Below are 26,901 nucleotides of genomic sequence, written 5' to 3'. Positions count from 1 at the left end.
AATCGAACCCAGCCACCCTCAGCATGGTCTTGCTTTGTATCCGCAAGCGTCTAGCTTGGTCATCCAATAAATCACTTGTCATAAGACGAGTTTGTACAATCCCTTTGAATTCCACCACTTAATTGTATCTTGACAGATACGTATTCCGACCTCAACAGTAAGGCCGTCTTCAGTGTCTCACCTCACGTCACGTTAGATAATTTTTTTTCGACTTCGTCGAGTTAAGTACGAGACACTAAAGACGGCCTTACTGTTGAGTTCGAAATACGTATCTGTCAAGATACAATTAAGTGGTGAAATTCAATGGGATTGTACAAACTCGTCTTATGACAAGTGAAGACATTCCACTAAAAAAGCTCAAAATAATTGTCTTAACATCCAATAAATGTTTTAATTAAGATAAATCGCAATATCGTCTGTCTGTCTCTCAACTAGATGCCCAAAATATGGAACAATTTCACATAAAAAAGGTAACCCCTGCCAAACGAATACTTACATTGAGAACACTATTGAAATCGTCTTGGTGATGACGCCCATTTCGGATCCGATCGATTCTGGTGCACTCCAAAGGTAATGTCACCACTCGTCGCGGATGATTCATTATTTTGCGTTGTTCAGTTCACTTCACTCGCTCTCGACACCGCACTCATCAAACACTTTTTTTTCTCTTCCGGTCGACAATCGGAACTCTTTGGTCAGGAACCGCACAAAGTTTTTTTTTAATATCCAGTATCAGTCATCAATTTACAATCCCTAGGCGTCCTGTATTTTCAGTGATTATTAGTGATAATGTGGAAAGAGGCACTCCGTCTGGAGCAAAAAGACTTAATATCATTATAATAAGGCCCCATTCAGTAGACATACCGCCCTGTTGTGGTTGGACTGAACTAATTTATGTTAATTTTTGGCACAAATTGTACACACTTCGGATGGTTGGCAGCGGGATGTGAATACATGCTAGGATGTTCCAAAAATTATCAATGCTACAAAAGTCACCGTAAAACGATACTTTTTATATCCCTAAGAAAATTAGCCCATTTAGGTGAATTATGCTGCAGCTGCAGAGTTAACATTTCATCCCAAAATAACTTCTTAAGCTGACATGACAGTAATTATTTTTAAAGGATTATTGATCTGAGTTAAGCTGAAGTGCATGACCTCTATTAATTATGATGAAGAACGAAAAATTCAATTAATATTATTAGGAAATAATAACATGCGAGTACAAATGTCTTAAAATAGTATGAGATAAAGGAATGGATGTGAATGTTCCATTTCAGGCGCCTTGAGACACTATTTCTATGTTTTGTAGCACCCTACTAAACATGCAGGGAGTAATTTTATCTTCGGTGCTGCTGCTGCTGCCAGGGAACCCCCCACACAGTTGAGCTGATTATGGGGCAGTAAGTAACAATGAACGCGTTTTTCCGGAGGCGAGAAAGCTTTTTGTGGGAGGCGAAAGGCTGCCGGCTGGTTGACTGGCTTTGTGCTTTCTGGTGTTCATGCTCTCGGTGTGCTGCGCTGCCGCATTTATGATAATGATGTTTGTCAAAAATTTACGACTTACGGCTGGGTGGTTGCAAAATTTGGCAAGCCACGTGCTCGCCGTAGGTGGGTTTCCGATGCTTCATATTTGCGGCAAGGTCGGAAACGGAGGAAATTTTATCATGTTTCTGTATGCACCTTCGTGCCGAAGGTCAGTGTAAAGGTTTTCCAACATCCGCCCTAGTTACCGGTTATTAATGGGCGAGGTTGAATGTATCTAATTTCTAATCGAGCATGGAGTGGACGTGCATGGATAATGAACCATACGGAAGTCATGATTTGAAATTATGTGCTGAAGTGTTTGCTAATGATAATATAATCCTGAATTGTAATTCAATGTTCCGTAAATTTTGTGATAAGCTCTTTCCGGTGACGTTAATCAATATATTTACATATGGAACCAAGCCAATCAGCACATAGGTCCATATTAATAGACATGGAAATCATCCATGCAAACAGTTTTAGACCAAAGCACGGATTGATTGACAGTTTTCCGAAATTATCAACTTTGCCAAAATCATGCAAACAGTTTGCTACAAAAGTGATGACAAAATGTAATTTGAATGCTTTAGATTTTGGTACATAATCAACTTTTTTTTTAAATCTGCTGACACGTATTTAAATTTGTAAATCAATAGATCTGTTGATCAGCTAATGTCTCTGACTAAAAGTTTGTGATAATTTAAGAAATTAAAGTGTTTTAAAATATATCGGAAGAACAAAAGGTCATGGGCAAAAGGGCAAAAGGGATGGAATTCCATCTGAAACCGATCACTAACTTCCTGCTTCCCGACAACACTGTCTACAGAATGAACCGAGGTGGCGAGCAGTCAGGTGGTGGCGTTGCAATTTACACAGGGGCTCGTGTTCCTTGCTTTGCCTGACTATCGTCTAGCCATCGTCGAAGCAATCGGTATTGCGCTAATGACGCCGGAAGGTTCCATTACAATCATCGCGGCCTATTGCCCAAAGCAGTGTAAGATATCAGACGGCTCAACCGTTTGACTGATCGGTTAACTGCAGATCCTGACTCGACGGCACAGTAAAGAGCCACGTAAACGTATTCATTATGTGTGGCTCTTAAGTTTAATTTCATCGGCCACTCGCTGCGGGGGAACTCCAGATACAAAATAAACGGCAAAGTGCCAGAAGATGATCTTCAGGCAGTGCTCTACAACGTAACGATCTGTGCCCAAATGAACCAACCTTATACGGCCGACAATGTAATTTCTAATACTCAAAGCCTGTACTGAATGTTTTCGTAATCGTCATGCTAAAACGAAAACAAAGGCATTTTCATTTTCAAGAAACCAAATGAAAATGTAGCGGGCCCCGATCATCTAACATTATAAGCGCTTACTATGGGCTTGTTTACTTAGTTTTGAAATCTAAATTTCTAAATCATTTGAATAGATTTTTGCATACAACGATTACTGGTCGATAAAATGATTATAACGTTCCTGGTTTCCAAGTTGGAAGTAGTAATAATAACATTATTTAAGGACAAGCCTCCTGGAATCCAAAGCGAATTTCACTGGCGTTTTCAAAGGCACCCCAGTCGATACGTAAGTAACGTTAGTAACTGTCATTAAATTTCTATTATTTCTGCTTTGCATGCGTCGACAGTTGTGCGTTGCTTCCGTATCGACTGTGATGCGCTCGAAAACGCGAGTGAAATTAGTTATGTTTTCCGGGAGGCTTGTCCTTAAGCAGAGGCTGCTTATTTACAATACTTTGACGATTTTCCGCGAAATAAAAATCTATGAATAGGGAGTAAGTGCTAGTAATGGACCCCTTAACGACTAAAAATTAATTCAGTCGCTCCGCTAGAACGATCCTCTTGACAAATTGTAGTTCTGCTGCACCAGATGATATGCAACAGGTACCAGCATCGTGTTTCGTATGTAAAACTAGCCAAAACATTCATTTTTTTTCTGATCAAAGCCCTTCTGGCGACTTTCAAGTTCTGAAAACCAGACCTTAACTAATGTCTTCTTTTAAAAATGTAGACAAACTTTGTGTCTTGACTGATAAAAAAGTCAACGTAATGTCTAAAAAATGTCTGGGCTCCCATAACATGGATCGGGACATAGTTAGCCTAGTAGGCGGGACGGCAGCTGCCTGCATTAATCAACTGCCAATAAACACTTACTCCCGAATGAGCTTCCTGACAATAACAGACCAACAGCGGATGAGCCGAAGAAAATCATGAGTTCCTAAAGTTTCTGCGCAAGCGTAGTTTAGAGGCGAGGACTAATTTTGAGATATTCATCCAGTCAAATTCTATTTAGTCGAAAGGGTTATCAGGTCGAAAACGATTTGGCCGAAAGGGACATGCTGAAACAAATGTCGTTGAGCCCAACTGGTCATTTGGTCGAATAAGTCGTTTGACCGAACAGGTCATATCCCGGAAATACCGTTTGATCGAAGTGATCGTTTGACAAAAAAACCCATTTAGCCAAAACTGTAATTTGTGAATGTGAAAAGTGTGAAGTGATTAATGATAGATTGAAGTAAGAAAAGAGAAGTGAGAAATGCGAATAGAGAATTGTGAAAAAGAAAGTGAAAAGTTAGAACCCTATTTTAATGTGAAAATGCGATGTAAAAAAGATATATAAGGAATAAGAAACAAGGAGTGAGAAAAAGACACCTTTGAAGTGGGACATAAGAAGTCAGATGTCACATGTCGTTTCTAACTTCTCTATTCGCACTTGCCACTTCTCATTTATACTTCTCACTGTGAGCAGTGATAAATGATAAAAGAGAAATGAAGACAACAAGTGAGATGTGTTTGGAAACTCGATTTGTGCATATGCACATCATGTGGAAGATTTAGTTCGATAAATGTAGCAGAAGTTATCACTTTTTTCGGCGGAGCTTGAACCCACGTCCCCAGTATGCTAGACAGGTGCTTTCTCTACTAAGCTACGAAGCGCCTCCGTCATTCTCCGCAGCTTAGCGGGTACTGATGAGTCCGAAATTCTTCCACATTTATCACATTCCATTCTTTGAACTAGTTCTTTCCTACGTGTTGTTTGTACACATGCAATCGAGTGAGATATAGAGGTGTGCTCCGCCGCGCCACGCCGCTGAAGCAGACGTTTTCTCATTGACGGGACCCTTTTCTATCACACTGCTGAATATTTTCCGAGGAAATCCTGAAACATTTCTCGAAGAAATTTTGAATTCTAGAGCGTTTCTCGAGTGAATTTTACAGCGTTTCCCGAGGGGTTTCCGAAAAGTTTTCCAAGAAAATTTCGAAAAGTTTCCTGAAGAAATTGCGAAGGATTTCCCAAAGAAATTCCAAAAAGCTTCTTGAAATTTTTTTATGCTTTTCCCGAGGAAACTCTGAAGAGTTTCCTGATTAAATTTCAAAGCGTCTCCAGAATAAATTATGAAGCGTTTCCCCAGGGAACTTCCAAGTGTGTTCCGAGGATTTTCGTAGATTTTTCCTTCAGTTTCCCACAACACTTCACTAAGAGATTCCGAAGCGTTTCCCAATTTTTTGTAACGTTTTCCGAGTAAAATTCTATTCCGTTTCTAGAGTAAATTATGGAGAGCTTCGCGAAGAAATTTCGAAGCGTTTCCCCAGAACATATTGAAGCGTTTTCCGAAGAAAATTTTCAAGCGTTTCCTGACGAATTTCTGACGAACTTCTCAAAGAAATTTCTTAAAGTGTTCCAAGGAAATTTTGTTTCTTTCAAAAAAAATGAAGCTTTTTTCGAGGAATTTTTAATTCAAGCGTTGCTGAAGAGTTTTCCTAAGAAATGTTTAAGCATCTTCAGAGAAAACTTCCAATCGTTTTTAAAAGAAATTACAAAGCGTTTTCCGAAGAAATTTCCGAGTTTTCTCAAAAAAGTAGCGAAAAGTTTTCCAAAGAAATTTTGATGCTATTTCCGGAGAAAATTGAAGCGTTTCCCGAGGAAATGCCGAAGCGTTTCTCGAATTTCGAAGTGAAACCCGAAGAAAATTCGAAGCGTTTACAGAGGAGATTTAGAAGAGTTTTCTAAAGAAATTTCGAAGTGTTTTACGACGAAACCTCGATAGATTTCTAGAAAAAAATTAAAGCGTTTCCCAAGAAAATTTCGCAGAGTTTTAAGAGGACATTCCAAAGCATTTTCCATGAATTTCAAAGCGTTTCATGAGATAATTATGAAGCGTTTTCTGAAGAAATTGTGAAGCGTTTTCCGAAAAAAATGTGAAGCGTTTCCCGGAAAAAAATTAAAGCGTTTCCCGAGGAAATGCTGAAGCGTTTCTTGAATTCCGAAGTTATTCCCGAAGAAAATTTAAAGCGTTTACAGTGTAAATTTAGAAGAGTTTCCCAAAGAAATTTCGAAGTGTTTCCCAACGAAACCTCGATAGGTTTCTAGAAGAAATTCCGAAGCGTTTCCCAAGAAAATTTCGCGTTTTTAGAGGACATTCCGAACCATTTTCCATGGAATTTCAAAGCGTTTCATGAGATAATTGGGAAGCATTTTCATGTAGAAATTGTGAAGCGTTTTCCGAAGAAATTGCGAAGCGTTTCCCGTAGAAACTCCGACCGGTATTCCAAAGAAATTTTGCGTTCCCAGAGGAATTTCTGAAAAATATCCCAAAGGAATTTCGAAAAAAATTCCAAGAAATATTCGAAGCGTTTCCAAAAAGTTTCCCAAAGAAATTTTGAACCGTTTTCGACGTTTCCCAAAGATTCCAGAAAAATTTCCCGAGGGATTTCCAAAAAGTTTTCCAAGAAAGACTCGAAACGTTTTCAAAGAGTTTTTTCGAGTAAATTCTGAAGAGTTTCCCGAAGAAATTTTGAAGCGCTTCCTGGGGAAATTTTTTAGGGTTCTCTTAGAAGATTTTCCAGAAGAAGGAAATTTCGAAGCGTTTTCCGAGAATATCCCAAAGAGTTTTCCGAGGACACTCCGAAGCGATTTCTGAGGAAATTTCTTCAAATAAAATATTTACAGTGACCGAAACCCTAGGTCTAGAAATTTCCGGAGAATATCTCAATCGAGATCCGAAAAGTTTTCAATGAAAACTTCATAGCGTTTCCCGGGAAAATTCCAAACAGTTTCACAAAGAAATTTTGAATCGTTTCCCTAGGAAGCTTTGATGCGTTTCTAAAGGAAATTCCGAAGAGCTTCCCAGAGAAATTTCGCAATACTTCACTTGGAAGTTCCGCAGCATTTTTCGAGAAAACTTCAAGTTTTCCGAGCGAATTTCGAAAACTTTTCCGAGGAAATTTCAAAGCTCTTCCCGAATAGATTCCGAAAGCTTCCACAAGAACATGAATAAATTACAAAGCGTTTCAAATTTCGAAGCGTTTCCAGAATAAATTTAGAAGTGTTTCTCGAAGTGGTCCTAGAGGAAATTTTGGTGCGCTTCCCGAGGAACTTCGGAAAAATTTCCCAAGGTAATATCGAAAGATTACAAAATAAATTTTGTTGCGTTTCCCGAGAAAATTGGTGAAGCGTATATCAGAGAGTTTTCCGAGGAAATTTCGAATCGTTTCCCAAAGAAATTTAGAAGCGTATTCCGAGGAAATTTAGAAGCGTCTTCAATAAATTTTCGAACAAATTTCATAGCGCTTTCAGAGGACATTTCGAAGCGCTACCCGAAGAAATTTCGAAGCGTTTTCCGAAAAAATCCAAAGCGTTTTCAAGAATTTCCGAGCAGTTCCCAAAGAGCATTACGAGTAAACTGCGAAGCGTTTCCTTATAAAAATTTGCAGTGTTTTCCGAATAAGTTCCGAGGAAATATTGAATATTTCTAATGGAAATTTAAAAGTGTTTCCCAAAGAATCTTTGAAGCATTGCTCGACAATGATTCGATGGATTTCTGTAGGAAATTTTTCCTCTAGTTTCCCACAGCAATTCACTAGAAAATTCCGTAGCGTTACCCAAGAAAATTTCAAAGATTTTTTACAACACATTTCGGAGAGTTTTGGGCATTCCAAAGTGTTTCCCGAGGAAATTTCCTAAAGATTTCTTACGAAATTTTGAACCGTTTCCCGATAAAATTGAATAAAATTTCCGAAAGAAATTTCAATCAGTTTTCAAAGGAAACTTCAAAGCGTTTACAAAGAGTTTCCCAAAAAAAAATTTAACCGTTTTTCGAGGAAACACTTTAGTTCTATTCCTAGAGTAAGAGAGTTTCCTGAATAAAATCGAAGTGTTTCCCCAGTAAATGTTGAAGCATTTTCCGAGGGAATTCCGTAGAGTTTCCTGAACAAATTTCCATCCGTTTTTAAAATAAATTACGAAGCGTTTAAAATTTTGAGGAAATTTTGATGAGTTTCCCGAGGAATTTCCGAAGAATTTCCCAAGAAAATTCCTAACAGTTACCCACAGAAATTCCGAAGCATTTCGAAGAGTTTTCAAAACAAATTTCTTACCGTTTTCGGAGGACAGTGCGATTACCGGAGAAAATTTCAAGCGTTTACAGAAAAAATACAACGCGTTTTCAAAGAAAATTTAGAAGTTTGTCCCAAAGAAATTCCGAAGAGTTTTCCAAGGAAAATTTTAAGCGTTTTCCGAGGATATCCCAAAGATTTTTCCTAAGAAACTGCTAAGCGTTTTCTGAGGAAATTCCACAGTGTTTCCCGAAGAAGTTCCGAAGAGTTATTCGAGGAAATTTTGAAATGTATTCCGACGGGTTTAGGAGTGTTTCCCAAAGAAAATTCGAAGCGTTTCACGACGAAACTTCGATGGATTTCCATAGAATTTTTTTCCTCTAGAGAAATTTTGAGGCGTATTGCGAGGAAACACTTAGATTCCATTTCCAGAGTAAATTCTTAAGAGTTTCCTAAAGAAATTTCCAAGTGTTTCCCCCGGAAATGTTTAAGCGTTTTCCGAAGAAATTTCTTGGAGTTTCCTGAGAAAATTTCCAATCGTTTTCAAAATAAATTACAAAGCGTTTAAAATTTCGAAGCGTTTCTCGAAGAGATCCTCGAGGAAATTTTGGTGCGTTTCCCGAGGAAGTTTATCAAAGCAATTTTGATGAGTTTCCCGAAAAAAAATCGAAGCGTTTCTCAAGGAAATGGTGAAGCATATCTCAAAGAGTTTCCTGAGGACATTTCGAATGGCTTCCCGCAGAAAAACCTGAAGCATATCCAGAGAACATTTAGAAGCGTTTCCAAAAAACATTCGAAGAGTTTTATGAACAAAATTCGTAGCGTTTTTGAGAATATTCCGGAGCATATCCCGATGAAATTTCTAAGCGTTTCCAGAAGAAAATACGAAGGAGTTTTCCAACAAAATTTTGAAGCTCGTCCTGAAGAATTTCCGAAGAGTTTTCCTAGAAAATTTGGTGGCGTTTCGCGGAAAATTGGTGAAGAATTTCCCTAAGGAATTCCGAAAAGTTTTCCAAAAATGATGCGAAACGTTTTCAAAGAGTTTTCCAAAGGAATTTTGAAGCGTTTCCTGGGGAAATTTTTAAGAGTTCACTAAGGAGATTTAGAAGCATTTTCCAAGAAAATAACGAAGCTTTTTCCGAGAATATTCCAAACAGTTTTTCGAGAAAATTTCGAAGCGTTTCCGGAAGAAATTACGAAGCGTTTCCCGGAAAGATTCCAAAAACCTTCCCAAGAAAATTCTAAATTTTCCTAGGAAATTCCAAAAAAAAATCAAAAGAAAATTTGAAGCGTTTTCCCGAGGAAACTTCAACCAGATTCTAACGGAAATACCCACGAGTCTCTCGAAAAAACCTAGAAGCGTTTCTTGAGGAATTTCCGTACAGTTTTACAAGGAAACTTCATAAAGTTATCCAAAGCTTTACCAAGCTTTTTCCAATGAAACTCCGATTTTTTTAGAATGTATTGATGAAAATAGAAAGAAAAACCGTTGGAGAAACAATTTTTCGTGCACATCCCGGTGGAAATCTTTCAAAAAAATTCAAAGTAATTACTTAGAAAAATGCTGTGCAAAGTCCATGTCAATTGAAAGAGCTTTTTTGAGATAAATTCAGAAGAATTTCCAGCACATAGTCAACAAATTGTGCAGAAGAGGAATACCAAGGGAAAAATTTCAGGAAAAAAAATCAAAAGGGCAAGTGGAATTTTTGAGTGTTTTTGCTTGAAAATACACCGAAATTTCCGTAAGAATACTGAAAAAAAATGCTTGTGAATTCAAATGTAACTTCAAAAAGACTTTAACTTTGAAAAAAAATATCCTCAAAAAAGTTTGGGTTAATTTTTCTGGAGAACTTCATCAAATGTTCTCCCAAAAGTAAAAAAAATGGATCACACACAAAAATTTTCCCCGACGATTCACTACGCTGGCCATAATAGCTTTCAAAATTCGGAATTTCCGCGAAAAATTGTTCGGATTTTTTTCGGGAAATTCATCGGAATTACCTCTGGAAAATGTTCGGAGCTCCCGTGGGAAAAAAAGCTTTAAAGTTTCTTTTTTTATTTATTTATTCCTTTATTTATTTGATATTCACTCTGTTTTACTTAACCGCTACTGTGCCGAGATCTACTGTGGTATTCTGCAGCCAGAATCCACACAGAATCTATTTTTAGATTTTTCCATTATTCATTGTTGTTGTCGTTGCTGGTCCATCTCGTCGTGAGCCCATTGTGTTCGTTTTGTCCATGTCGTGTATCCAATGATCGTTGCATTGTCCGGTTGCCATTTATCCGGGTAACGTTGGAGGAATGCCTCCGAGAAGAACAAGTTGTCAGTCGTCATCAGGCAGCCGTGACGGTGAGGCGTGCACCCCAATACGCCACCGCATAGGCTGCGCATCCGACGACTGACGAGGGTTTTAGTGGAGGGGCTGGGAATCGAACCCATGACCATTCGCTTGAAAGGCGAACGTGTAGCCAACTACGCTACAGGACCCCCCCCCCCTTCAAAGTTTCTATAGGAATAAAATAAATAAAGTTTTCACCATTACTCGGTCAAACAACATTTACGGTCACCTGACTAGTTAAGCCAAATTTTCCACCATATGACCCGTTAGGCCAAACGACATTCCTGGCTGTATGAACCGTTCAGCCGAATAGCCCTTTCTGTCAAATAACCATTTAGGTCAAATGGTTCTACGTTCGACTGTAATTTAATGCTTTAGAGATGGCTTTTCTGTCTTGACAAAATCAAAACATTGTTATTTAATCTTGTCCGACGTTTCGATCCGTGTGGGACCTTCCTCAGGGACTCAATTCCTACAGGTTTATCCTCTACTGTGGTTCTGCTGGACCAATAATTGTCAGGAGGTCAGGATTTTCCCACATAAACGAGAAACAAACAATCTTCGTGACAATCACTGGTTCGGCAGAACCACAGTTGAGGATAAACCTGTAGGAATTGAGTCCCCGAGAAAGGTCTCAAACGGACCGAAATGTCGGACAAGATTAAATAACAGTGTTTTGATTTTATCAAGGCGGAAAAGCCATCTCTACAGTTTAAAAATTTGATCTGTAACAATGACAGATCTCAAGCATTGCACTCAAGCATAGTTAATGACCCAAGACCACCGATTACTAAACGATGTCTGCTGACTTTCTAGAAGATCAAATTTAATTACCAAATTTTCACCCTAATCTAAATGTTTTGAAATGTGTCAGTAGATGTTAGTTTTGTTAGATCGCACGGCAAAGTCGAACAGAATTGGTTCATTTGGTTACATTCTCAGCTCTTTAATCGTGAATATTTGGTAGTAATAACACCACCGGAGGGTAGTTTTAGCATACTACGGAAATAGGTCCCACTATCCTAAAAAATATTTATGTTTTCCATCTTGTTACGATTATCCTGAAAATTTCAATCAATCTATCAATCCATAAATGCTACTTGTCATAAGACGAGTTCGTACGATTCCATTTAATTCCCCCACTTCATCGTACCTTGACAGACAACCAACCATTCAGTGTCTCGTACTTAACTCGACCATAAATTCTGTTTGAATTAATAAAAACAAACCTTGCAATTAAAAAGAACTAGTCAAAATTTATTGATTCGCGTTCGGGAAAAAATAAAATATTATTAAATTAAAAGATAATTTATATTTCAACAGATCTTTCCTAATTGCTTCACGAAACAAAAAAATGCAGAAATTGAGCCAGATTGTTAATTATCTCAATCAACTTAAGTAAGTGATTTATGTCAAGTGATATCACCTATTTCGCTCTTCATCTCTTCATCTCTGATTCCATCTTTCAATACATGACTCAACAGTCACCACGAACGTGACAGCATAATTTGATTCTATTTTGGGCAATACCAGCCGACCAAATGTCAAGAAATCAAGCTACTTGCCCCACTTCAATCAACTGCCGAACCATAGACAACATCACCCTGAGACTGGATGGTGGTGGATAGTTCCTTTCTTACTGCTCTGCTCCCATCATGTAACTGTGTCACAGCGCAGAACTGACAAAATTTCTATCCCGGCGACGACACAGTCTGGTCCCCGACAAAGTCCATGTAACTGCCACATGCACACACCGCCGCGACAGCAGCCAATGGAGAACATCGGGTGGGAGGCAGCCACCGGAACAGGCGACGCCGGCGGAATATTCTGACCCAGTTTCCATGCATCGCTAAATTGCCTCCATACACTACGTATAGTTCGGCACATCTGCTCTTCCCACCTACCCGTTCGGCCGTTTGAACTCTATTCTAACCGTCCGGGTCCGCAACTCCAATATCTTCGTAGGTTAGGTAGGGCGTTTGCTGGGAGCATATGTAGAAGCTCCCTTTGAATTTTCGGGCGCCCTTTTTTCACTTGGTTGGTTGGTCATTAACCAACAACGGTGCGGTACGGCGCGGGGTGCAGCGTAGGAATATCGTCATTCTCCAGCACTAGTCGTATCAAATTTTCTATTTAATTGGGATAGATTGTAATGAATTTATCACGAAACAGTGCCCTCACGGGATTGGGGATGTGATGCTCGAAAAATGGCGAAGTGACAATTTGATTACTGGGTAGCCGAATAACACTTACTCAATTTTTGCTTATTCTTGCTTGATTGACTGTAAAACTAAGTTGAAAGACTAGTTGAAAGAAGAACTTTTCATAAACACAAATGCTTTTTGCTAAGACTTGTTGCAATACTACTATCTAATGTTAAAAAAAAACATTAAAGTCTGTGCTCTCCCGATAGGTTAAAATAATAACCCTTGGGCCTTGGCATATGAGAAAAAAGATCCCATAGCTGTTGGAATCACATTCGAATCTATCTTGTCTGAATCTGCATATCACAATTTTGCAACACTCATAAGAAATTCAAATCATTGAACTCATTAGATTCCATACTCTCTATGCAACATAGGAATAATATACACACCATTCCAGTCATCGTTGTTGCCAGCAATGAATTCATTGTGGAGCCCTTCATGGAGATAATCTCTTCATAAGCAATGAGCATATATCTAAGAGCTAACATGCAGCGATTCACAACCTAGTGATGACAAAGTCTCGTCTTGCAACATGGAAGTGTTGTCATATTCCATTGTAGATCGTAAATTACATTTCCCCTCAATTAATTGAAATCCCCTCATATTATTGGACAGATGAGTAATTTACAAATTCAAACGACATTGTTCTGTTTCGTCTGTTTGCGAAAATATTTAATCTATTTATGATTTACATTTCGTTTTCATTGTTCCCCGTTTACTGCATTTACTTCACCACTGCTGTGCAACAATCACAATCAAGCGGAACGTTTGATTCAGGTTTTATGCATTCGCTCTCGCCACACCTGTCCGCCGTAATGTGCGTGGACTAGAATACCTACGTATGTATATTTGAAGGTGTTTAAAGGCAGAAGGAGAACCCCCCCTTTAGTGGCAATTAATTACTGTAGAATGCGTGTGGCTTCGTCGTTTACGTGCGGCATAAAATTTTAGCACCGTTGCTGCCGAATAAAATTTTACAAAAGCGATGATAGTTGTGCAGCGAAGACTGCACAATTCTAGTGGGAAATCAGTGTCGTTTTTGACCCGCTATCTCTTTCCACGAGATCAATTTTTGTGAACATAATTTATGTGTTTAAGCTTTTTGGAATTTGATTCTTGGGATTACATTTTTGTGTTAATAACTATGCAACTCTGGATCCTCATGATAAAAAAAAATATTATCAATAACAATAATCAATGCTTTGTTATTTGTCTAAAACTAATGTTCTTATTTAGTTTGCACATTCTATTTTAAAAATAAAATCCAATTGAAAATTCTAATCAATTTTGCTGTTGTGATGAAAAATTTGCTTTCCCTGCATCATATAGTATGTGGAACGCCCGATCACCACATTTATGATGTCTTAACATTTGCAAACAAGAGTCTTGCTGATTGTGGTGCGGTGAGCACGGACTCGGAGCTTGGGTGCACTGTTTCTTTTTTCTTTATATTTTAGTAGCACCCATAACGTAATGGTCGGCCATTAACCATTTGAATTGTGCCAGAAAAATAAAGAGAGAAATAGCACCACGCTTTATACTTTAATTAAATGCAATTTATGTATTGCCAGTTTTCCACTATCTCCAAGGGGGTGGTGGTTTGAGCAGAGCAATGTAATGGGCTGCCGCAACCATTAACTGAATCCAGGAAAAGTTTGGGACTCTTACTTGGTGGATACATGGTGGTAAATTTTACAAACATGACAGTTATGCGGTAGTAACCGAGTGTCATTTAGAGTGAAATAAAATATTGAAGCACACATTCATTAGGAATTGCACAAATTTTGCTCAATACACAATGGAAGAGGCATTCCGGTTGCATCGGATGCCATACGTAGTGATGGCAGTTGCCCTTATGCACTTACTGAAAACACGCACAATTTCCGGTACCATTGAGCTGAGCTACTTTTGACTACAAGGGCTGCTCTGAGCATTTTTGTTTTTCAATGATTTCTAATAAAGAAACACACCGGATTGGAACCATTAAGCAGTCTTCCAACGATTGCTCCGAGTGACGATGTATCAATTAAATGCATGTCAAAAGTAGCCCCGCACGACGGTACTCCTTTTTTAGTTTTCACATGAGTTATGATAATGAATAATGCACCACATTTGCATAGAATTCGTTACGACCTATGTTTCAGTTAATGGCTTGATAGATCAGATATGTTAGAGGTACGTAGTTGCATGATTGTCGTTGTGGATAGTAGCTGCAACCATATAACATAGAAAAGAAAACGAAGGGTGATAAAAACTTTGTTTAGTTCTCCACCTCTTTATTTTTATTTATTCAGACTAAGGCCGAAGTGGCCTGTGCGGTATATAAGAGTCTCCTCCATTCGGCTCGGTCCATGGCTACACGTCGCCAACCACGCAGTCTACGGAGGGTCCGCAAGTCATCTTCCACCTGATCGATCCACCTTGCCCGCTGCGCACCTCGCCTTCTTGTGCCCGTCGGATCGTTGTCGAGAACCATTTTCACCGGGTTACTGTCCGACATTCTGGCTACGTGCCCGGCCCATCGCAGTCGTCCGATTTTCACAGGGTGTGAACGATGGATGGTTCTCCCAACAGCTGATGCAATTCGTGGTTCATTCGCCTCCTCCACGTACCGTCCGCCATCTGCACCCCACCATAGATGGTACGCAGCACTTTCCTTTCGAAAACTCCAGTGCGCGTTGGTCCTCCACGAGCATCGTCCAGGTCTCGTGTCCGTAGAGGACTACCGGTCTAATGAGCGTTTTGTAGATTGTCAGTTTGGTACGGCGGCGAACTCTATTCGATCGGAGCGTCTTGCGGAGTCCAAAGTACGTACGATTTCCAGCCACTATGCGTCTCCGAATTTCTCTGCTGGTGTCATTTTCGGCAGTCACCAGTGAGCCCAAGTACACAAATTCTTCTACCACCTCGATTTCGTCACCACCGATGCAAATTCGCGGTGGGTGGCTCACATTGTCTTCTCTTGAACCTCTTCCTATCATGTACTTCGTCTTCGACGTGTTGATGACTAGTCCGATCCGCTTAGCTTCCCTCTTCAGTCTGATGTAGGCTTCCTCCATCTTCTCAAAGTTACGATGCCATAATATCTGTGTCGTCGGCGAAACCAAATAGCTGGACGGACTTATTGAAAATTGTACCACTCGTGTTAATCCCTGCTCTTCGTATTACCCCTTCCAAAGCGATGTTGAATAGCAAACACGAAAGACCATCACCTTGCCGTAACCCTCTGCGGGTTTCGAAGGGACTCGAGAATGCCCCTGAAACTCGAACTACGCACATCAGCCGATCCATCGTCGCCTTGATCAACCGTATCAGTTTATCCGGAAAACCGTGTTCGTGCATTAGCTGCCATAGCTGGTCCCGATCGATTGTATCATATGCGGCTTTGAAGTCGATGAATAGATGATGTGTGGGCACGTTGTATTCGCGGCATTTCTGCAGTACTTGGCGAATGGCGAACACCTGGCCTGTGGTAGAGCGTTCACCCATAAAACCCGCCTGGTACTGCCCCACGAACTCCCTTGCAGTTGGTGCTAGTCGATGGCATAAAATTTGGGAGAGTACCTTGTAGGCGGCGTTCAGCAATGTGATTGCGCGGTAGTTGCTACAATCCAGCTTATCGCCCTTTTTGTAGATGGGACACACGACACCTTCCATCCACTCCTGCGGCAAAACTTCCTCCTCCCAAATCTTGGTAATGACCCAGTGCAGCGCTCTAGCCAGTGCCTCACCACCGTGTTTAAATAGCTCTCCTGGTAGTTGGTCAACCCCAGGGGCTTTGTTGTTCTTCAGCCGGCCAATCTCCTCCTGGATTTCCTGGATGTCCTGCGCGCGTTCTCCCAGGTCCATCACCATACCGCCATCTTCGTCTGCCACATCGCCATTCAGGTGTTCTTCGTAGTGCTGCCGCCACCTTTGGATCACCTCACGCTCGTTCGTAAGAAGGTTCCCGTTTATGTCCTTACACATATCAGGCTGTGGCACGTGGCCCTTACGTGAACGGTTTAACTTCTCATAGAACTTTCGTGTGTTATTAGCGCGGTACAGTTGCTCCGTTTCTTCACGGTCTCGATCTTCCTGCTGGCGCTTCTTCCTCCGGAAAATCGAGTTTTGTCTGTTCCGCGCCTGTTTATATCGTGCCTCGTTCGCCCTCGTGCGGTGTTGCAGCAATCTCGCCCATGCTGCATTCTTCTCTTCCACTAACTGCTCACATTCGCCGTCATACCAGTCGTTTCTCTGATCCGGGGGCACCGTGCCAAGTGCAGCGGTTGCGGTGCTACCAATGGCGGATCGAATATCTCTCCAGCCATTTTCAAGAGACGCTGCGCCTAGTTGCTTTTCCATTGGGAGTGCCACTTTCAGCTGCTGCGCGTATTCTTGGGCTAGTCTACCGTTTTGTAGCCGCGCAATGTTAAGCCGCGGCGTCCGACTTCGACGCGTGTTGTACACCGTCGAGAGTTTTGAGCGCAGGCATACTGCAACGAGGTAGTGGTCGGATTCAATATTCGCACTGCGGTAAGTGCGGACGTTCGTGATGTCGGAGAAGAATTTACCGTCGATTAGAACGTGGTCGATTTGGTTTTCCGTTTCTTGGTTAGGTGATCTCCATGTGGCCTTGTGGATATTCTTGCGGGGAAAGAAGGTGCTTCGGACTACCATTCCGCGGGAGGCTGCGAAGTTTATGCATCGTTGGCCGTTGTCATTCGATACGGTGTGCAGACTATCCGGTCCGATGACCGGTCTATACATTTCCTCCCTTCCTACCTGTGCGTTCATGTCACCGATGACGATTTTATTCCATCGTATGTCTGCTCCAGCTGTGCGTAGAACGCTTCTTTCTCGTCGTCGGGTCTCCCTTCGTGTGGGCAGTGCACGTTGATGATGCTATAGTTGAAGAAACGGCCTTTAATCCTCAGCTTGCACATCCTTGCGTTGATTGGCTGCCACCCAATCACGCGTTGGCGCGTTGGCGCATCTTACCCAGCACTATGAAGTCGGTTCCCAGCTCGTTGGTGGTGCCACAGCTTTGGTAGAAGGTAGCCGCTCGATGCCCGCTTTTCCACACTTTCTGTCCTGTCCAGCAAATCTCCTGCAGCGCCACGACGTCGAAGTTGCGGGGATGTAATTCATCGTAGATCATCCTGTCGCAACCTGCGAAACCTAGCGACTTGCAATTCCATGTTCCAAGCTTCCAATCGTGATCCTGTATTCGTCGCCTAGGTCTTTGCCGATTATATCGAGTCGCATTATCTCTTATATTGTTCGTAATGATTGGTTTTCTAGGCGGCTTATTGGGCCTGCGCAAACCTCCTGTCTCGTCGGAGGGCCGTCGTGTCAGGGCTGTTTAGCGTCCCACCTAACACCAGGACTTGGGCTTGTACGCTTTGAGCGGCACACGGTCGCTTTGGTGGGGCCTACTTGCGGATACATGCAGCTTTTTATAGAGGTTTAACAGGGCCCACTGTCAAACCCCACCACATCCTAGGCGAGCCCCACAACTCGCAGATGGCCTGGGGAGGGATCGTCAAGCCCTTGGACATAGTCCCTGCTGCCCTGGTTCTCCACCTCTGCCGTAGCTTTTAGAGTCACTCATAGGATAGGGGAAATAGTATTTTCGTTGTTGCGCACCGGTCTGTTGCGGTAGTGCAAAATAGTCGATTTCAAACTCAACTACATCCAAAAATAATTGTGCGTACCCAAATTTTTCAAATCATCCGTCTATTTTTTGCCTTTCGCGTACAACTAAGTTGTACCGAAAGGCTATCATTTCACTCCGAAAACGAACTTTTTATAGAAGCCTCTGAGACCCATAGTATTATATACCAATCGACTCAGCTCGACGAGCTGAGCACATGTCTGTCTGTCCGTGTGTATGTATGTGTGTATGTGTGTGTGTTTGTGTGTGTGTATGTGTGTGCACAAAAGCTATAAAAAACATTAGACAACTTTTCGTATAGAAATCCTTAACCGATTTTCTCGCAACAAGTTTCATTCGACAGGGGACAAAGGCTTGTTGATCACTATTGAATTTTATAACGATCGGTCATTGCGTTTTAAAGTTATGAAGAAAATGGTATATCGGACCATATAAACCCCATATAAGGTTGGTGTCGTAACTTAATGCGAGAAAGGCACCACCAACGCTAGGTGGATTAATCTGGGTTTTTTCTCAACGAATGCATCCAATGCATTAGGTCAGTCGCTACGGTATCGTTCTCTGTGAGAAAAACTGTAAATATGTAAAAACTAATCGCCTTTTGAGGTCAATCCAGTGGGATATTTTAAAGAAACTACTTTTTCAAAAGCAATATTTACGGTCGTATGACTTGTTGGTCATATGACTTATTCGGCTAAATGACATTTTCGACTGTTAGATTCCTTCAGCAAACTGGTCCTTTTTTCAAACGACCAACGGCATTTTTGGTCAAAGTTCGTTCAAACGAATTTCGTGGCCAAATAACCTTTTGAGTCCAACGACAATTTCCACCGTACGTCCATTTCGGCCAAATGACATTTTCGGTTGAACAACTTTCGGACAGATTGGCTTCGGCCTAATTTATGTTCGGCTAAATGACATATTTGGCTGAAATACTTTTGGCCAGTGGCCAAATAGATATGGGCCGAATGACTTTATTGCTATCAAGTTGTTTCCGAAAAGCGCCCAAAAAGATGTTTGTGATATTTTTGAATTTTCAATTTTTGTTTTCTCTAAACTTTTAATTGCTTAATCTCCAATTTTTTAAATTTTTTGTTTTACCAAATCGTTTTACCCCAATATCAATTATTGATTATGCTGAGTACTTCCGAGTGAGTTTGATCACTTTCAGGTGGCCAATTCCGGTGGGAACCCAATGAGGACATTTACGGAATTGAACATATTAATTTTTTTTTTTAATTTCTAAATTTTTAAATTTTCAAATTTCTAAATTTTTAAATTTTTAAATTTTTAAATTTTTAAAACTTAAAATTTTCAAATTTTCAAATTTTCAAATTTTCAAATTCCTAAATTTTTAAATTTTTAAATTTTTAAATTTTTTAATCTTTAAATTTTTTAATTTTTTAATTTTTTAATTTTTAATTTTTTTTTATTTTCAAGCTTTCAAATTTTTAAATTTTTAAATTTTTAAATTTTGAAATTTTGAAATTTTAAAAATTTTAAATTTATAAATTTTCAAATTTATAAATTTTCAAATTTTTAAACTTTTAAATTTTTAAATTTTTAAATTTTTAAATTTTCAAATTTTCAAATTTTTAAATTTTTTTATTTTAAATTTTTAAATCTTCAAATTTAAAAAAAAAATCTAAATTTTCAATTTTTCAAATTTTTAAATTTTTAAATTTCTAAATTTTTGAATTTTTAAATTTTTAAATTTTTAAATTTTTAAATTTTTAAATTTTTAAATTTTCAAATTTTCAAATTTTCAAATTTTCAAATTTTCAAATTCCTAAATTTTTAAATTTTTAAATTTTTTAATCTTTAAATTTTTTAATTTTTAAATTTTTTAATTTTTAATTTTTTTTTATTTTCAAGCTTTCAAATTTTTTAATTTTTTAATTTTTAAATTTTTAAATTTTGAAATTTTAAAAATTTTAAATTTATAAATTTTCAAATTTATAAATTTTCAAATTTTTAAATTTTAAAATTTTTAAATTTTTAAATTTTCAAATTTTCAAATTTTTAAATTTTTTTATTTTAAATTTTTAAATCTTCAAATTTAAAAAAAATTCTAAATTTTCAAATTTTCAAATTTTTAAATTTTCTAATTTCTAAATTTTTGAATTTTTAAATTTTTAAATTTTTAAATTTTTAAATTTTTAATTTTTTAAATTTCAAAATTTTTAAATTTTTAAATTTTTAACTTCTCAAATTTTCTTATTTTTAAATTTTTTATTTTAATATTTTTAAATTTTTAAATCTTTAAATTTTTAAATTTTTAAATTTCTAAATTTTGAAATTTTTAAATTTTTAAATTTTTAAATTTTTAAATTTTTAAATTTTTAAATTTTTAAATTTTTTAATTTTTAATTTTTTAATTTTAATTTTTCAAAATTTTAATTTTACAATTTTTAAATTTTGAGATTGTTTAAATTTTTTAATTTGTTTAATTTTTAATTTTTAGCTTTTAAATTTATAAATTTTATAATTTTAAATTTTTGAAACTTAAAATTTTTAAGTTTGTAAATATGGAAATTTTAAAATTTTAAAATTTTTAAATCTTTAAATTTTTTAATTTTTAAATTTTTAAATTTTAAAATTTTTAAATTTTAAAATTTTTAAATTTTAAAATTTTTAAATTTTAAATTTTAAATTTTAAATTTTAAATTTATAAATTTATAATTTTTTAAATTTAAAATTTTTAATTTTTTTAATCTTTCAATTTTTAAAATTTTAAATTTTAGAATTTTTAAATTTTTAAATATTTAAATTTTGAAATTTTAAAATTTAGAAATTTTGAAATTTTTAAATCTAAATTTTTAAATTTTTATATTTTTAAATTCTTAAATTATTAAATTTTAATATTTTTAAATTTTTAGATTTTTAGATTTTTAAATTTTTAAATTTTTCTATTTTTAAATTTCCAATTTTTTAATTTTAAATTTTAAATTTTTAAATTTTAAATTTTTAAATTTTAGATTTTTAAATTTAAACATTTAAAATTTTAAATTTTAAATTTTTAAATTTTTAAATTTTTAAATTTTTTAATTTTCAAATTTTTAAATTTTGAAATTTTCTAATTTTTAAATTTTAAAATTCTTGAAAAAAAAATCAAAATAAATAAATAAACAAATAAAAATTAAAAATTCCAAAAATTTAAATTCAAATTTAACAAAATTAAAACTTTTCCTCTTAAATTAAACAAATCCAAAAATTCAAAAAATTCCAAATAATTAAAAATTAAACTATGAACTTTTTATTATATAAACATTTAAATTTCAAGATTTATGAACATATTTTTAATTCATAATTTTTAACTAATAATTTTAAAATTTTAAAATTTGGTCGATACAAATATTTGACAAAAAAAAGTCTCTGCTCGGAGTTTTTTTTTTCAAATATAATATTTAAAGGGTGCTCCAAAAAATTGAATAATTTGAATAATATTCAAAACATTCTTCAACAAGTACGAGGAATTTTAGTTTTTTTTTCATTATCATATTGATTTTCATCTTTTCCCTCATTTAAATATGTAAAAATTGAGAAAGTTTAAAATTTGATAATTTAAAATGTAGAACCTTTCAATGACAATGATGAAATTAAAAAGTTGAAAAATTTTCAAAATTTATTAATTTATTAATAAAAGAAATTTGATAATAAAAATTGAAAAATTACAAAATTGAAAAAATTTAGAAATTTAAAAACTTAAAAATTTAAAAATTTAAAAATTTGAAAATTGAAAAATTCAAAAATTGAAAAAAAAAATAAAAATTTCAAAACTTAAAAACTTAAAATTTTTTTTTGAAAATTTAAAAATTTAAATTTTCAAATTTTTAAATTTTTAAATTTTTAAATTTTTAAATTTTTAAATTTTTAAATTTTTTAATTTTTAAATTTTTAAATTTTTTAATTTTTAAATTTTTAAATTTTTAAATTTTTAAATTTTTAAATTTTTAAATTTTAAATTTTTAAATTTTTAAATTTTTTAATTTTTAAATTTTAAATCTTTTAAATTTTAAATTTTAAATTTTAAATTTTAAATTTTAAATTTTTAAATTTTAAATTTTAAATTTTTAAATTTTAAATTTTTAAATTTTAAATTTTAAATTTTTAAATTTTTAAATTTTAAATTTTAAATTTTAAATTTTTAAATTTTTAATTTTTAAATTTTTTAATTTTCATATTTTTAAATTTTTAAATTTTTTAAAATTTTAAAATTTTAAAATTTTTAAATTTTAAAATTTTTAAATTTTTAATTTTTTTTAGTTTTTTATTTTTAAATTTTTTAATTTTTTAATATTAAAATTTTTAAATTTTTAAATTTTTTAATTTTTTAATTTTTAAATTTTTAAATTTTTAAATTTTTATTTTTTAAAATTTCTAAATTTTGAAATTTTAAAATTTTTAAATTTTGAAATTTTTAAATCTTCAAATTTTAAAATTTTAAAATTTTTGAATCTAAGTTTTTTTTAATTTTTTGAATTCAAGGATTTTGAGTTTTGAAATTCTTGCATTTTTTTATTCAAACTAAGGCTATGATTTTGGAAATATAAAAATTAAAAATTGCAAAAATTTAAATCCAAAATTAAAAAAATTTAAAACTTTTCCTTAAATTCAACAATTTCAAAAATTCAAAAAATTCCAAATAATTAAAAATCAAACTATGAACATTTTATTATATAAACGTTTAAATTTAAAGATTTATGAACATATTTTTAATTCATAATTTTTAACTAATAATTTTAAAATTTTGAAATTTGGTCGATACAAATATTTGACAAAAAAAGTCTCTTCTCGGATTTTTTTCCAAATATAATATTTAAAGGGGGCTCCAAAAAAATTGAATAATTTGGATAATATTCAAAACATTCTTCAACAAATCCGAGGAATTTTTGTTTTTTTTCATTATCATATTGATTTTCATCTTTTCCCTCATTTAAATATGTAAAAATTGAGAAATTTTAAAATTTGATAATTTAAAATGTAGAAACTTTCAATTACAATGATGAAATTTAAAAATTTAAAATTTTCAAAAATTAATAATTTATTAATAAAAGAAATTTTATAATAAAAATTAAAAAATTAAAAAATTGAAAAAATTTAGAAACTTAAAAACTTAAAAATTTAAAAATTTAAAAATTTAAAAATTTAAAAATTTAAAAATTTAAAAATTGAAAAATTCAAAAATTGAAAAAATATAAAAATTTAAAAATTTAAAAATTTAAAAATTTTAAAATTTAAAAATTTTAAAATTCAAAAATTTAAAAATTTTAAAATTTAAAAATTTAAAAATTTAAAAATTTGAAAATTTAAAAATTTACACATTTAAAAATTTAAAAAATTGAAGATTAGAAAAAAATTAAAAATTTTATAATCAAAAATTTAAAGTTTGAAAATTTAAAAATTTGAAAATTTAAAAAATTCAAAATTTAAATAAAAATAAAAAAATCGAAAATTTTAAAATTGAAAAATTATGAAATTGAAAGAATTAAAAATTAAAACATTAAAATTTTTAAAAATTTTAAAATTTCAAAATTTGAAAATTTAGAAAAATTAGAAAAAAAAAATTAAAAATTTTAAGGTTTTAAGATTTAAAAATTTAAAAATTTAAAAAAAAAATTAAAATTTAAAAATTTAAAAACTTAAGAATTTATAAAATTCAAAAATTTAAAAATTTAAAAATTCAAAAATTTAAAAAAAAATTTAAAAATTCAAAAATTTAAAAAATTTAAAAATTTAAAAATTTAAAAATTTGAAAATTTAAAAATTTAAAAATTTAAAAATTTAAAAATTTAAAAGTTTAAAAATTTAAAAATTTAAAAACTTAAAATTTTAAAAATTTAAAAATTTCAAAATTTCAAAATTTTAAAATTTCAAAATTTCAAAATCTAGAAATTTAGAAATTTAAAAATTTAAAAATTTTAAGATTTAAAAATTTAAAAACCTAAAAATTAAAAATTTGAAAATTTAAAGATTTAAAAATTTAAAATTTAAAAAATTAAAAATTTAAAAGTTTAAAAATGTGAAAATTTAAAAATTTAAAAATTTAAAAATTTTAAATTTCAAAAATTTAAAAATTCAAAATTCAGATTAGTTTCCTTTAATATTAAAATCCTTCATTCCTAAAATCTTAAAGCCCTAATATGATAAAATTCTAAAATCCTAAAATCCTCAAATGCTAAAATCATAGAATCCTAAAATCCAAAGATCCTTTGCTCCGTAAATAAAATCCTAAAATCCAAAAATGCAAAAATCCGAAAATTGTAAAATGCTGAAATCTCAAAATTGTAAAATAAATAATCCAATAATTGAAAAACAAAAATTCAAAAATCAAAGAAATAATAATACAAACAAAAACCAAGAACAAAAAAAACAGAAATTATCAAATCCTGAATCTTAATACGTTGAAATAAAAAAAAACATCATTTTTTTTAAGAAATTCAAAATTTTAAAATTTATAACGCAAAAATTCATAAAATCTATAAATCCAATAAATTCAAAAATCAAAAAAATTGCAAAAAAATTAAATTTCAGAAATCTCAAACTCCAAAAATAAAAAAATCTTGTGTCTGAAATACCAAATTTAAAAAATCCAAAATCCTTAAATTCTAATATTTAAAACATCTTCTTCTTCTTCTTCTTCTTCTTATTGGCATTACATCCCCACACTGGGATAGAGCCGCCTCGCAGCTTAGTGTTCATTAAGCACTTCCACAGTTATTAACTGCGAGGTTTCTAAGCCAGGTTACCATTTTTGCATTCGTATATCATGAGGCTAACAACGATGATACTTTTATGCCCAGGGAAGTCGAGACAATTTCCAATCCGAAAATTACCTAGACCGGCACCGGGAATCGAACCCAGCCACCCTCAGCATGGTCTTGCTTTGTAGCCGCGCGTCTTACCGCACGGCTAAGGAGGGCCCCTATATATTTAAAACATAAAAATCCCTAAATTCAAAACCTGAAAAAAAAAATCCTAAGATTCGAAAAATTTAAAGATCCCATGCTAAAATTTAAAATCCAAAAAATTAAAAGCCTCAAAAACTAAAAATCTAAATATCCAAAAATCCAAGAATCTTTTTCTTTTTCTTTTTAGATTTGTAAGTTTTGAATTGAAGGAAAAAGTTTTTTTAAGTTTTCGTTTTCCATTTTCTTCGATTTTTGACTTTTTAGATTCCTGCAGAAATCCTGGATCTAAAACCAGAAAAAGAAAAAGATTCTTGGATTTTTGGATATTTAGATTTTCAGTTTTTGAGGCTTTTAATTTTTTGGATTTTAAATTTTAGCATTTTTGGATCTTTAAATTTTTTGAATCTTAGGATTTTTTTTCAGGTTTTGAAGTTAGGGATTTTTATGTTTTAAATATTAGAATTTTAGGATTTTGGATTTTTAAAATTTAGGATTTCAGGATTTTAAGACATAAGGTTTTTTTATTTTTGGAGTTTGAGATTTCTGAGTTTTAAATTTTTTGCAATTTTTGATTTTTGAATTTATTGGATTCATTTTTTTTTATTCCTTTATTTATTTGTTAGGCACTCTGTGTTACTTGACCGCTACTGTGCCGAGATCTACTGTGGTATTCTGCTCTACAGAATCTATTTTTAAATTTCCATTACCATTATTGTTGTCGTTGCCAGTCCATCTCATCGTGGGTCTATTGTGTCCGTTTGTCCATGTCGTGTATTCAATGATCGTTGCATTGTTCGGTGTCCATTAATCCGGGTAAAGTTGGAGGAATGCCTCCGAGAAGAACAAGCTGTCAGTCGTCATCAAGCAGCCGTGACGGTAAGACGCGTACCCCAAACGCCACCGTATGGGCTGCGGATCTGGCGACTGACGAGGGTTTGGTGGAGGGGCTGGGAATCGAACCCATGACCATTCGCTTGTAAGGCGAACGTGTAGCCAACTACGCTACGGGACCCCCCTCTATTGGATTCATAGATTTTATGAATTTTTGCGTTATAAATTTTAAAATTTTTGGATTTAAAAAAAAAATTGATTTTTTTTTATTTCAACGTATTAATATTCAGGACTTGATAATTTCTGTTTTTTTTTGTTCTTGGTTTTCGTTTGTATTTTTTGAATTTTATGTTTTTCAATTATTGGATTATTTATTTTACAATTTTGAGATTTCAGCATTTTACAATTTTCGGATTTTTGCATTTTTGGATTTTAGGATTTTATTTACGGAGCAAAGGATCTTTGGATTTTAGGATTCTATGATTTTAGCATTTGAGAATTTTAGGATTTTAGAATTTTGTCATATTAGGGCTTAAAGATTTTAGGAATGAAGGATTTTTATATTAAAGGATATTTAGTTTTCTGAATTTGTGGATTCTTTTGGTTTTAAGATTTCAGGATTTTTGGAAATAACACAAAGCAAAAACTGGCATAGTGGAAACGTTTGATATGAATAGCACGAAAAGCTTATACAGACACGAGAAGGGTTGTGGAGTAATGTAATAAGTATCCTGAATTTCTACATTTTTCAGAATATTTATAAGTGGCTGCCCATAAACTCGTTAAAATATGGAAAACTTTAGTTAATTTATTTCTACACGCGGTATTTACCACAAAATAATGAAAATGAACGAGAATACGAGATCCTTATTATTATTATTCTTAATGTTTTAAAAACTGAATTTAAACCACAAAAAAAAGGTTATCGAAAAATAAAAGTTAACATTAGTGGGCAATTCTATGTGTCAATCCAATTTCGAAATAACGATTTTCGATTCAAAAATCACAAATCTCAATAAAAAGAAACAATAGCAAAAAATAGGGATTGTAGTTCAACTTAATATCAATATGTGTA

At 33.8% G+C, this 26,901-nt stretch overlaps 1 protein-coding gene across 6 annotated transcripts in view; it reads right to left on the bottom strand.

Moving 5' to 3' along the window:
• Positions 1–26,901, bottom strand: part of LOC134205579 (E3 ubiquitin-protein ligase HECW2) — a 224,362-nt gene that overhangs the window by 58,135 nt on the left and 139,326 nt on the right. For 4 of the 6 annotated variants that reach the window (XM_062680946.1, XM_062680943.1, XM_062680947.1 and 1 more), the window contains exon 2: positions 497–762. The exons of 1 other annotated variant lie outside the window; for it this stretch is intronic. In XM_062680946.1, coding sequence (XP_062536930.1) covers positions 497–537 — 41 coding nt within the window. In that variant the 5' untranslated portion in view covers positions 538–762. Of the gene's footprint in view, positions 1–496; positions 811–26,901 lie in introns of all 6 variants that reach the window. One more of the 6 variants, XM_062680945.1, reaches the window with a different exon arrangement.

This window comes from Armigeres subalbatus, chromosome 1, assembly GCF_024139115.2.
Source record: "Armigeres subalbatus isolate Guangzhou_Male chromosome 1, GZ_Asu_2, whole genome shotgun sequence".
NCBI lineage: Eukaryota > Metazoa > Arthropoda > Insecta > Diptera > Culicidae > Armigeres > Armigeres subalbatus.
This window is presented reverse-complemented; position numbering and strand designations above follow the sequence as displayed.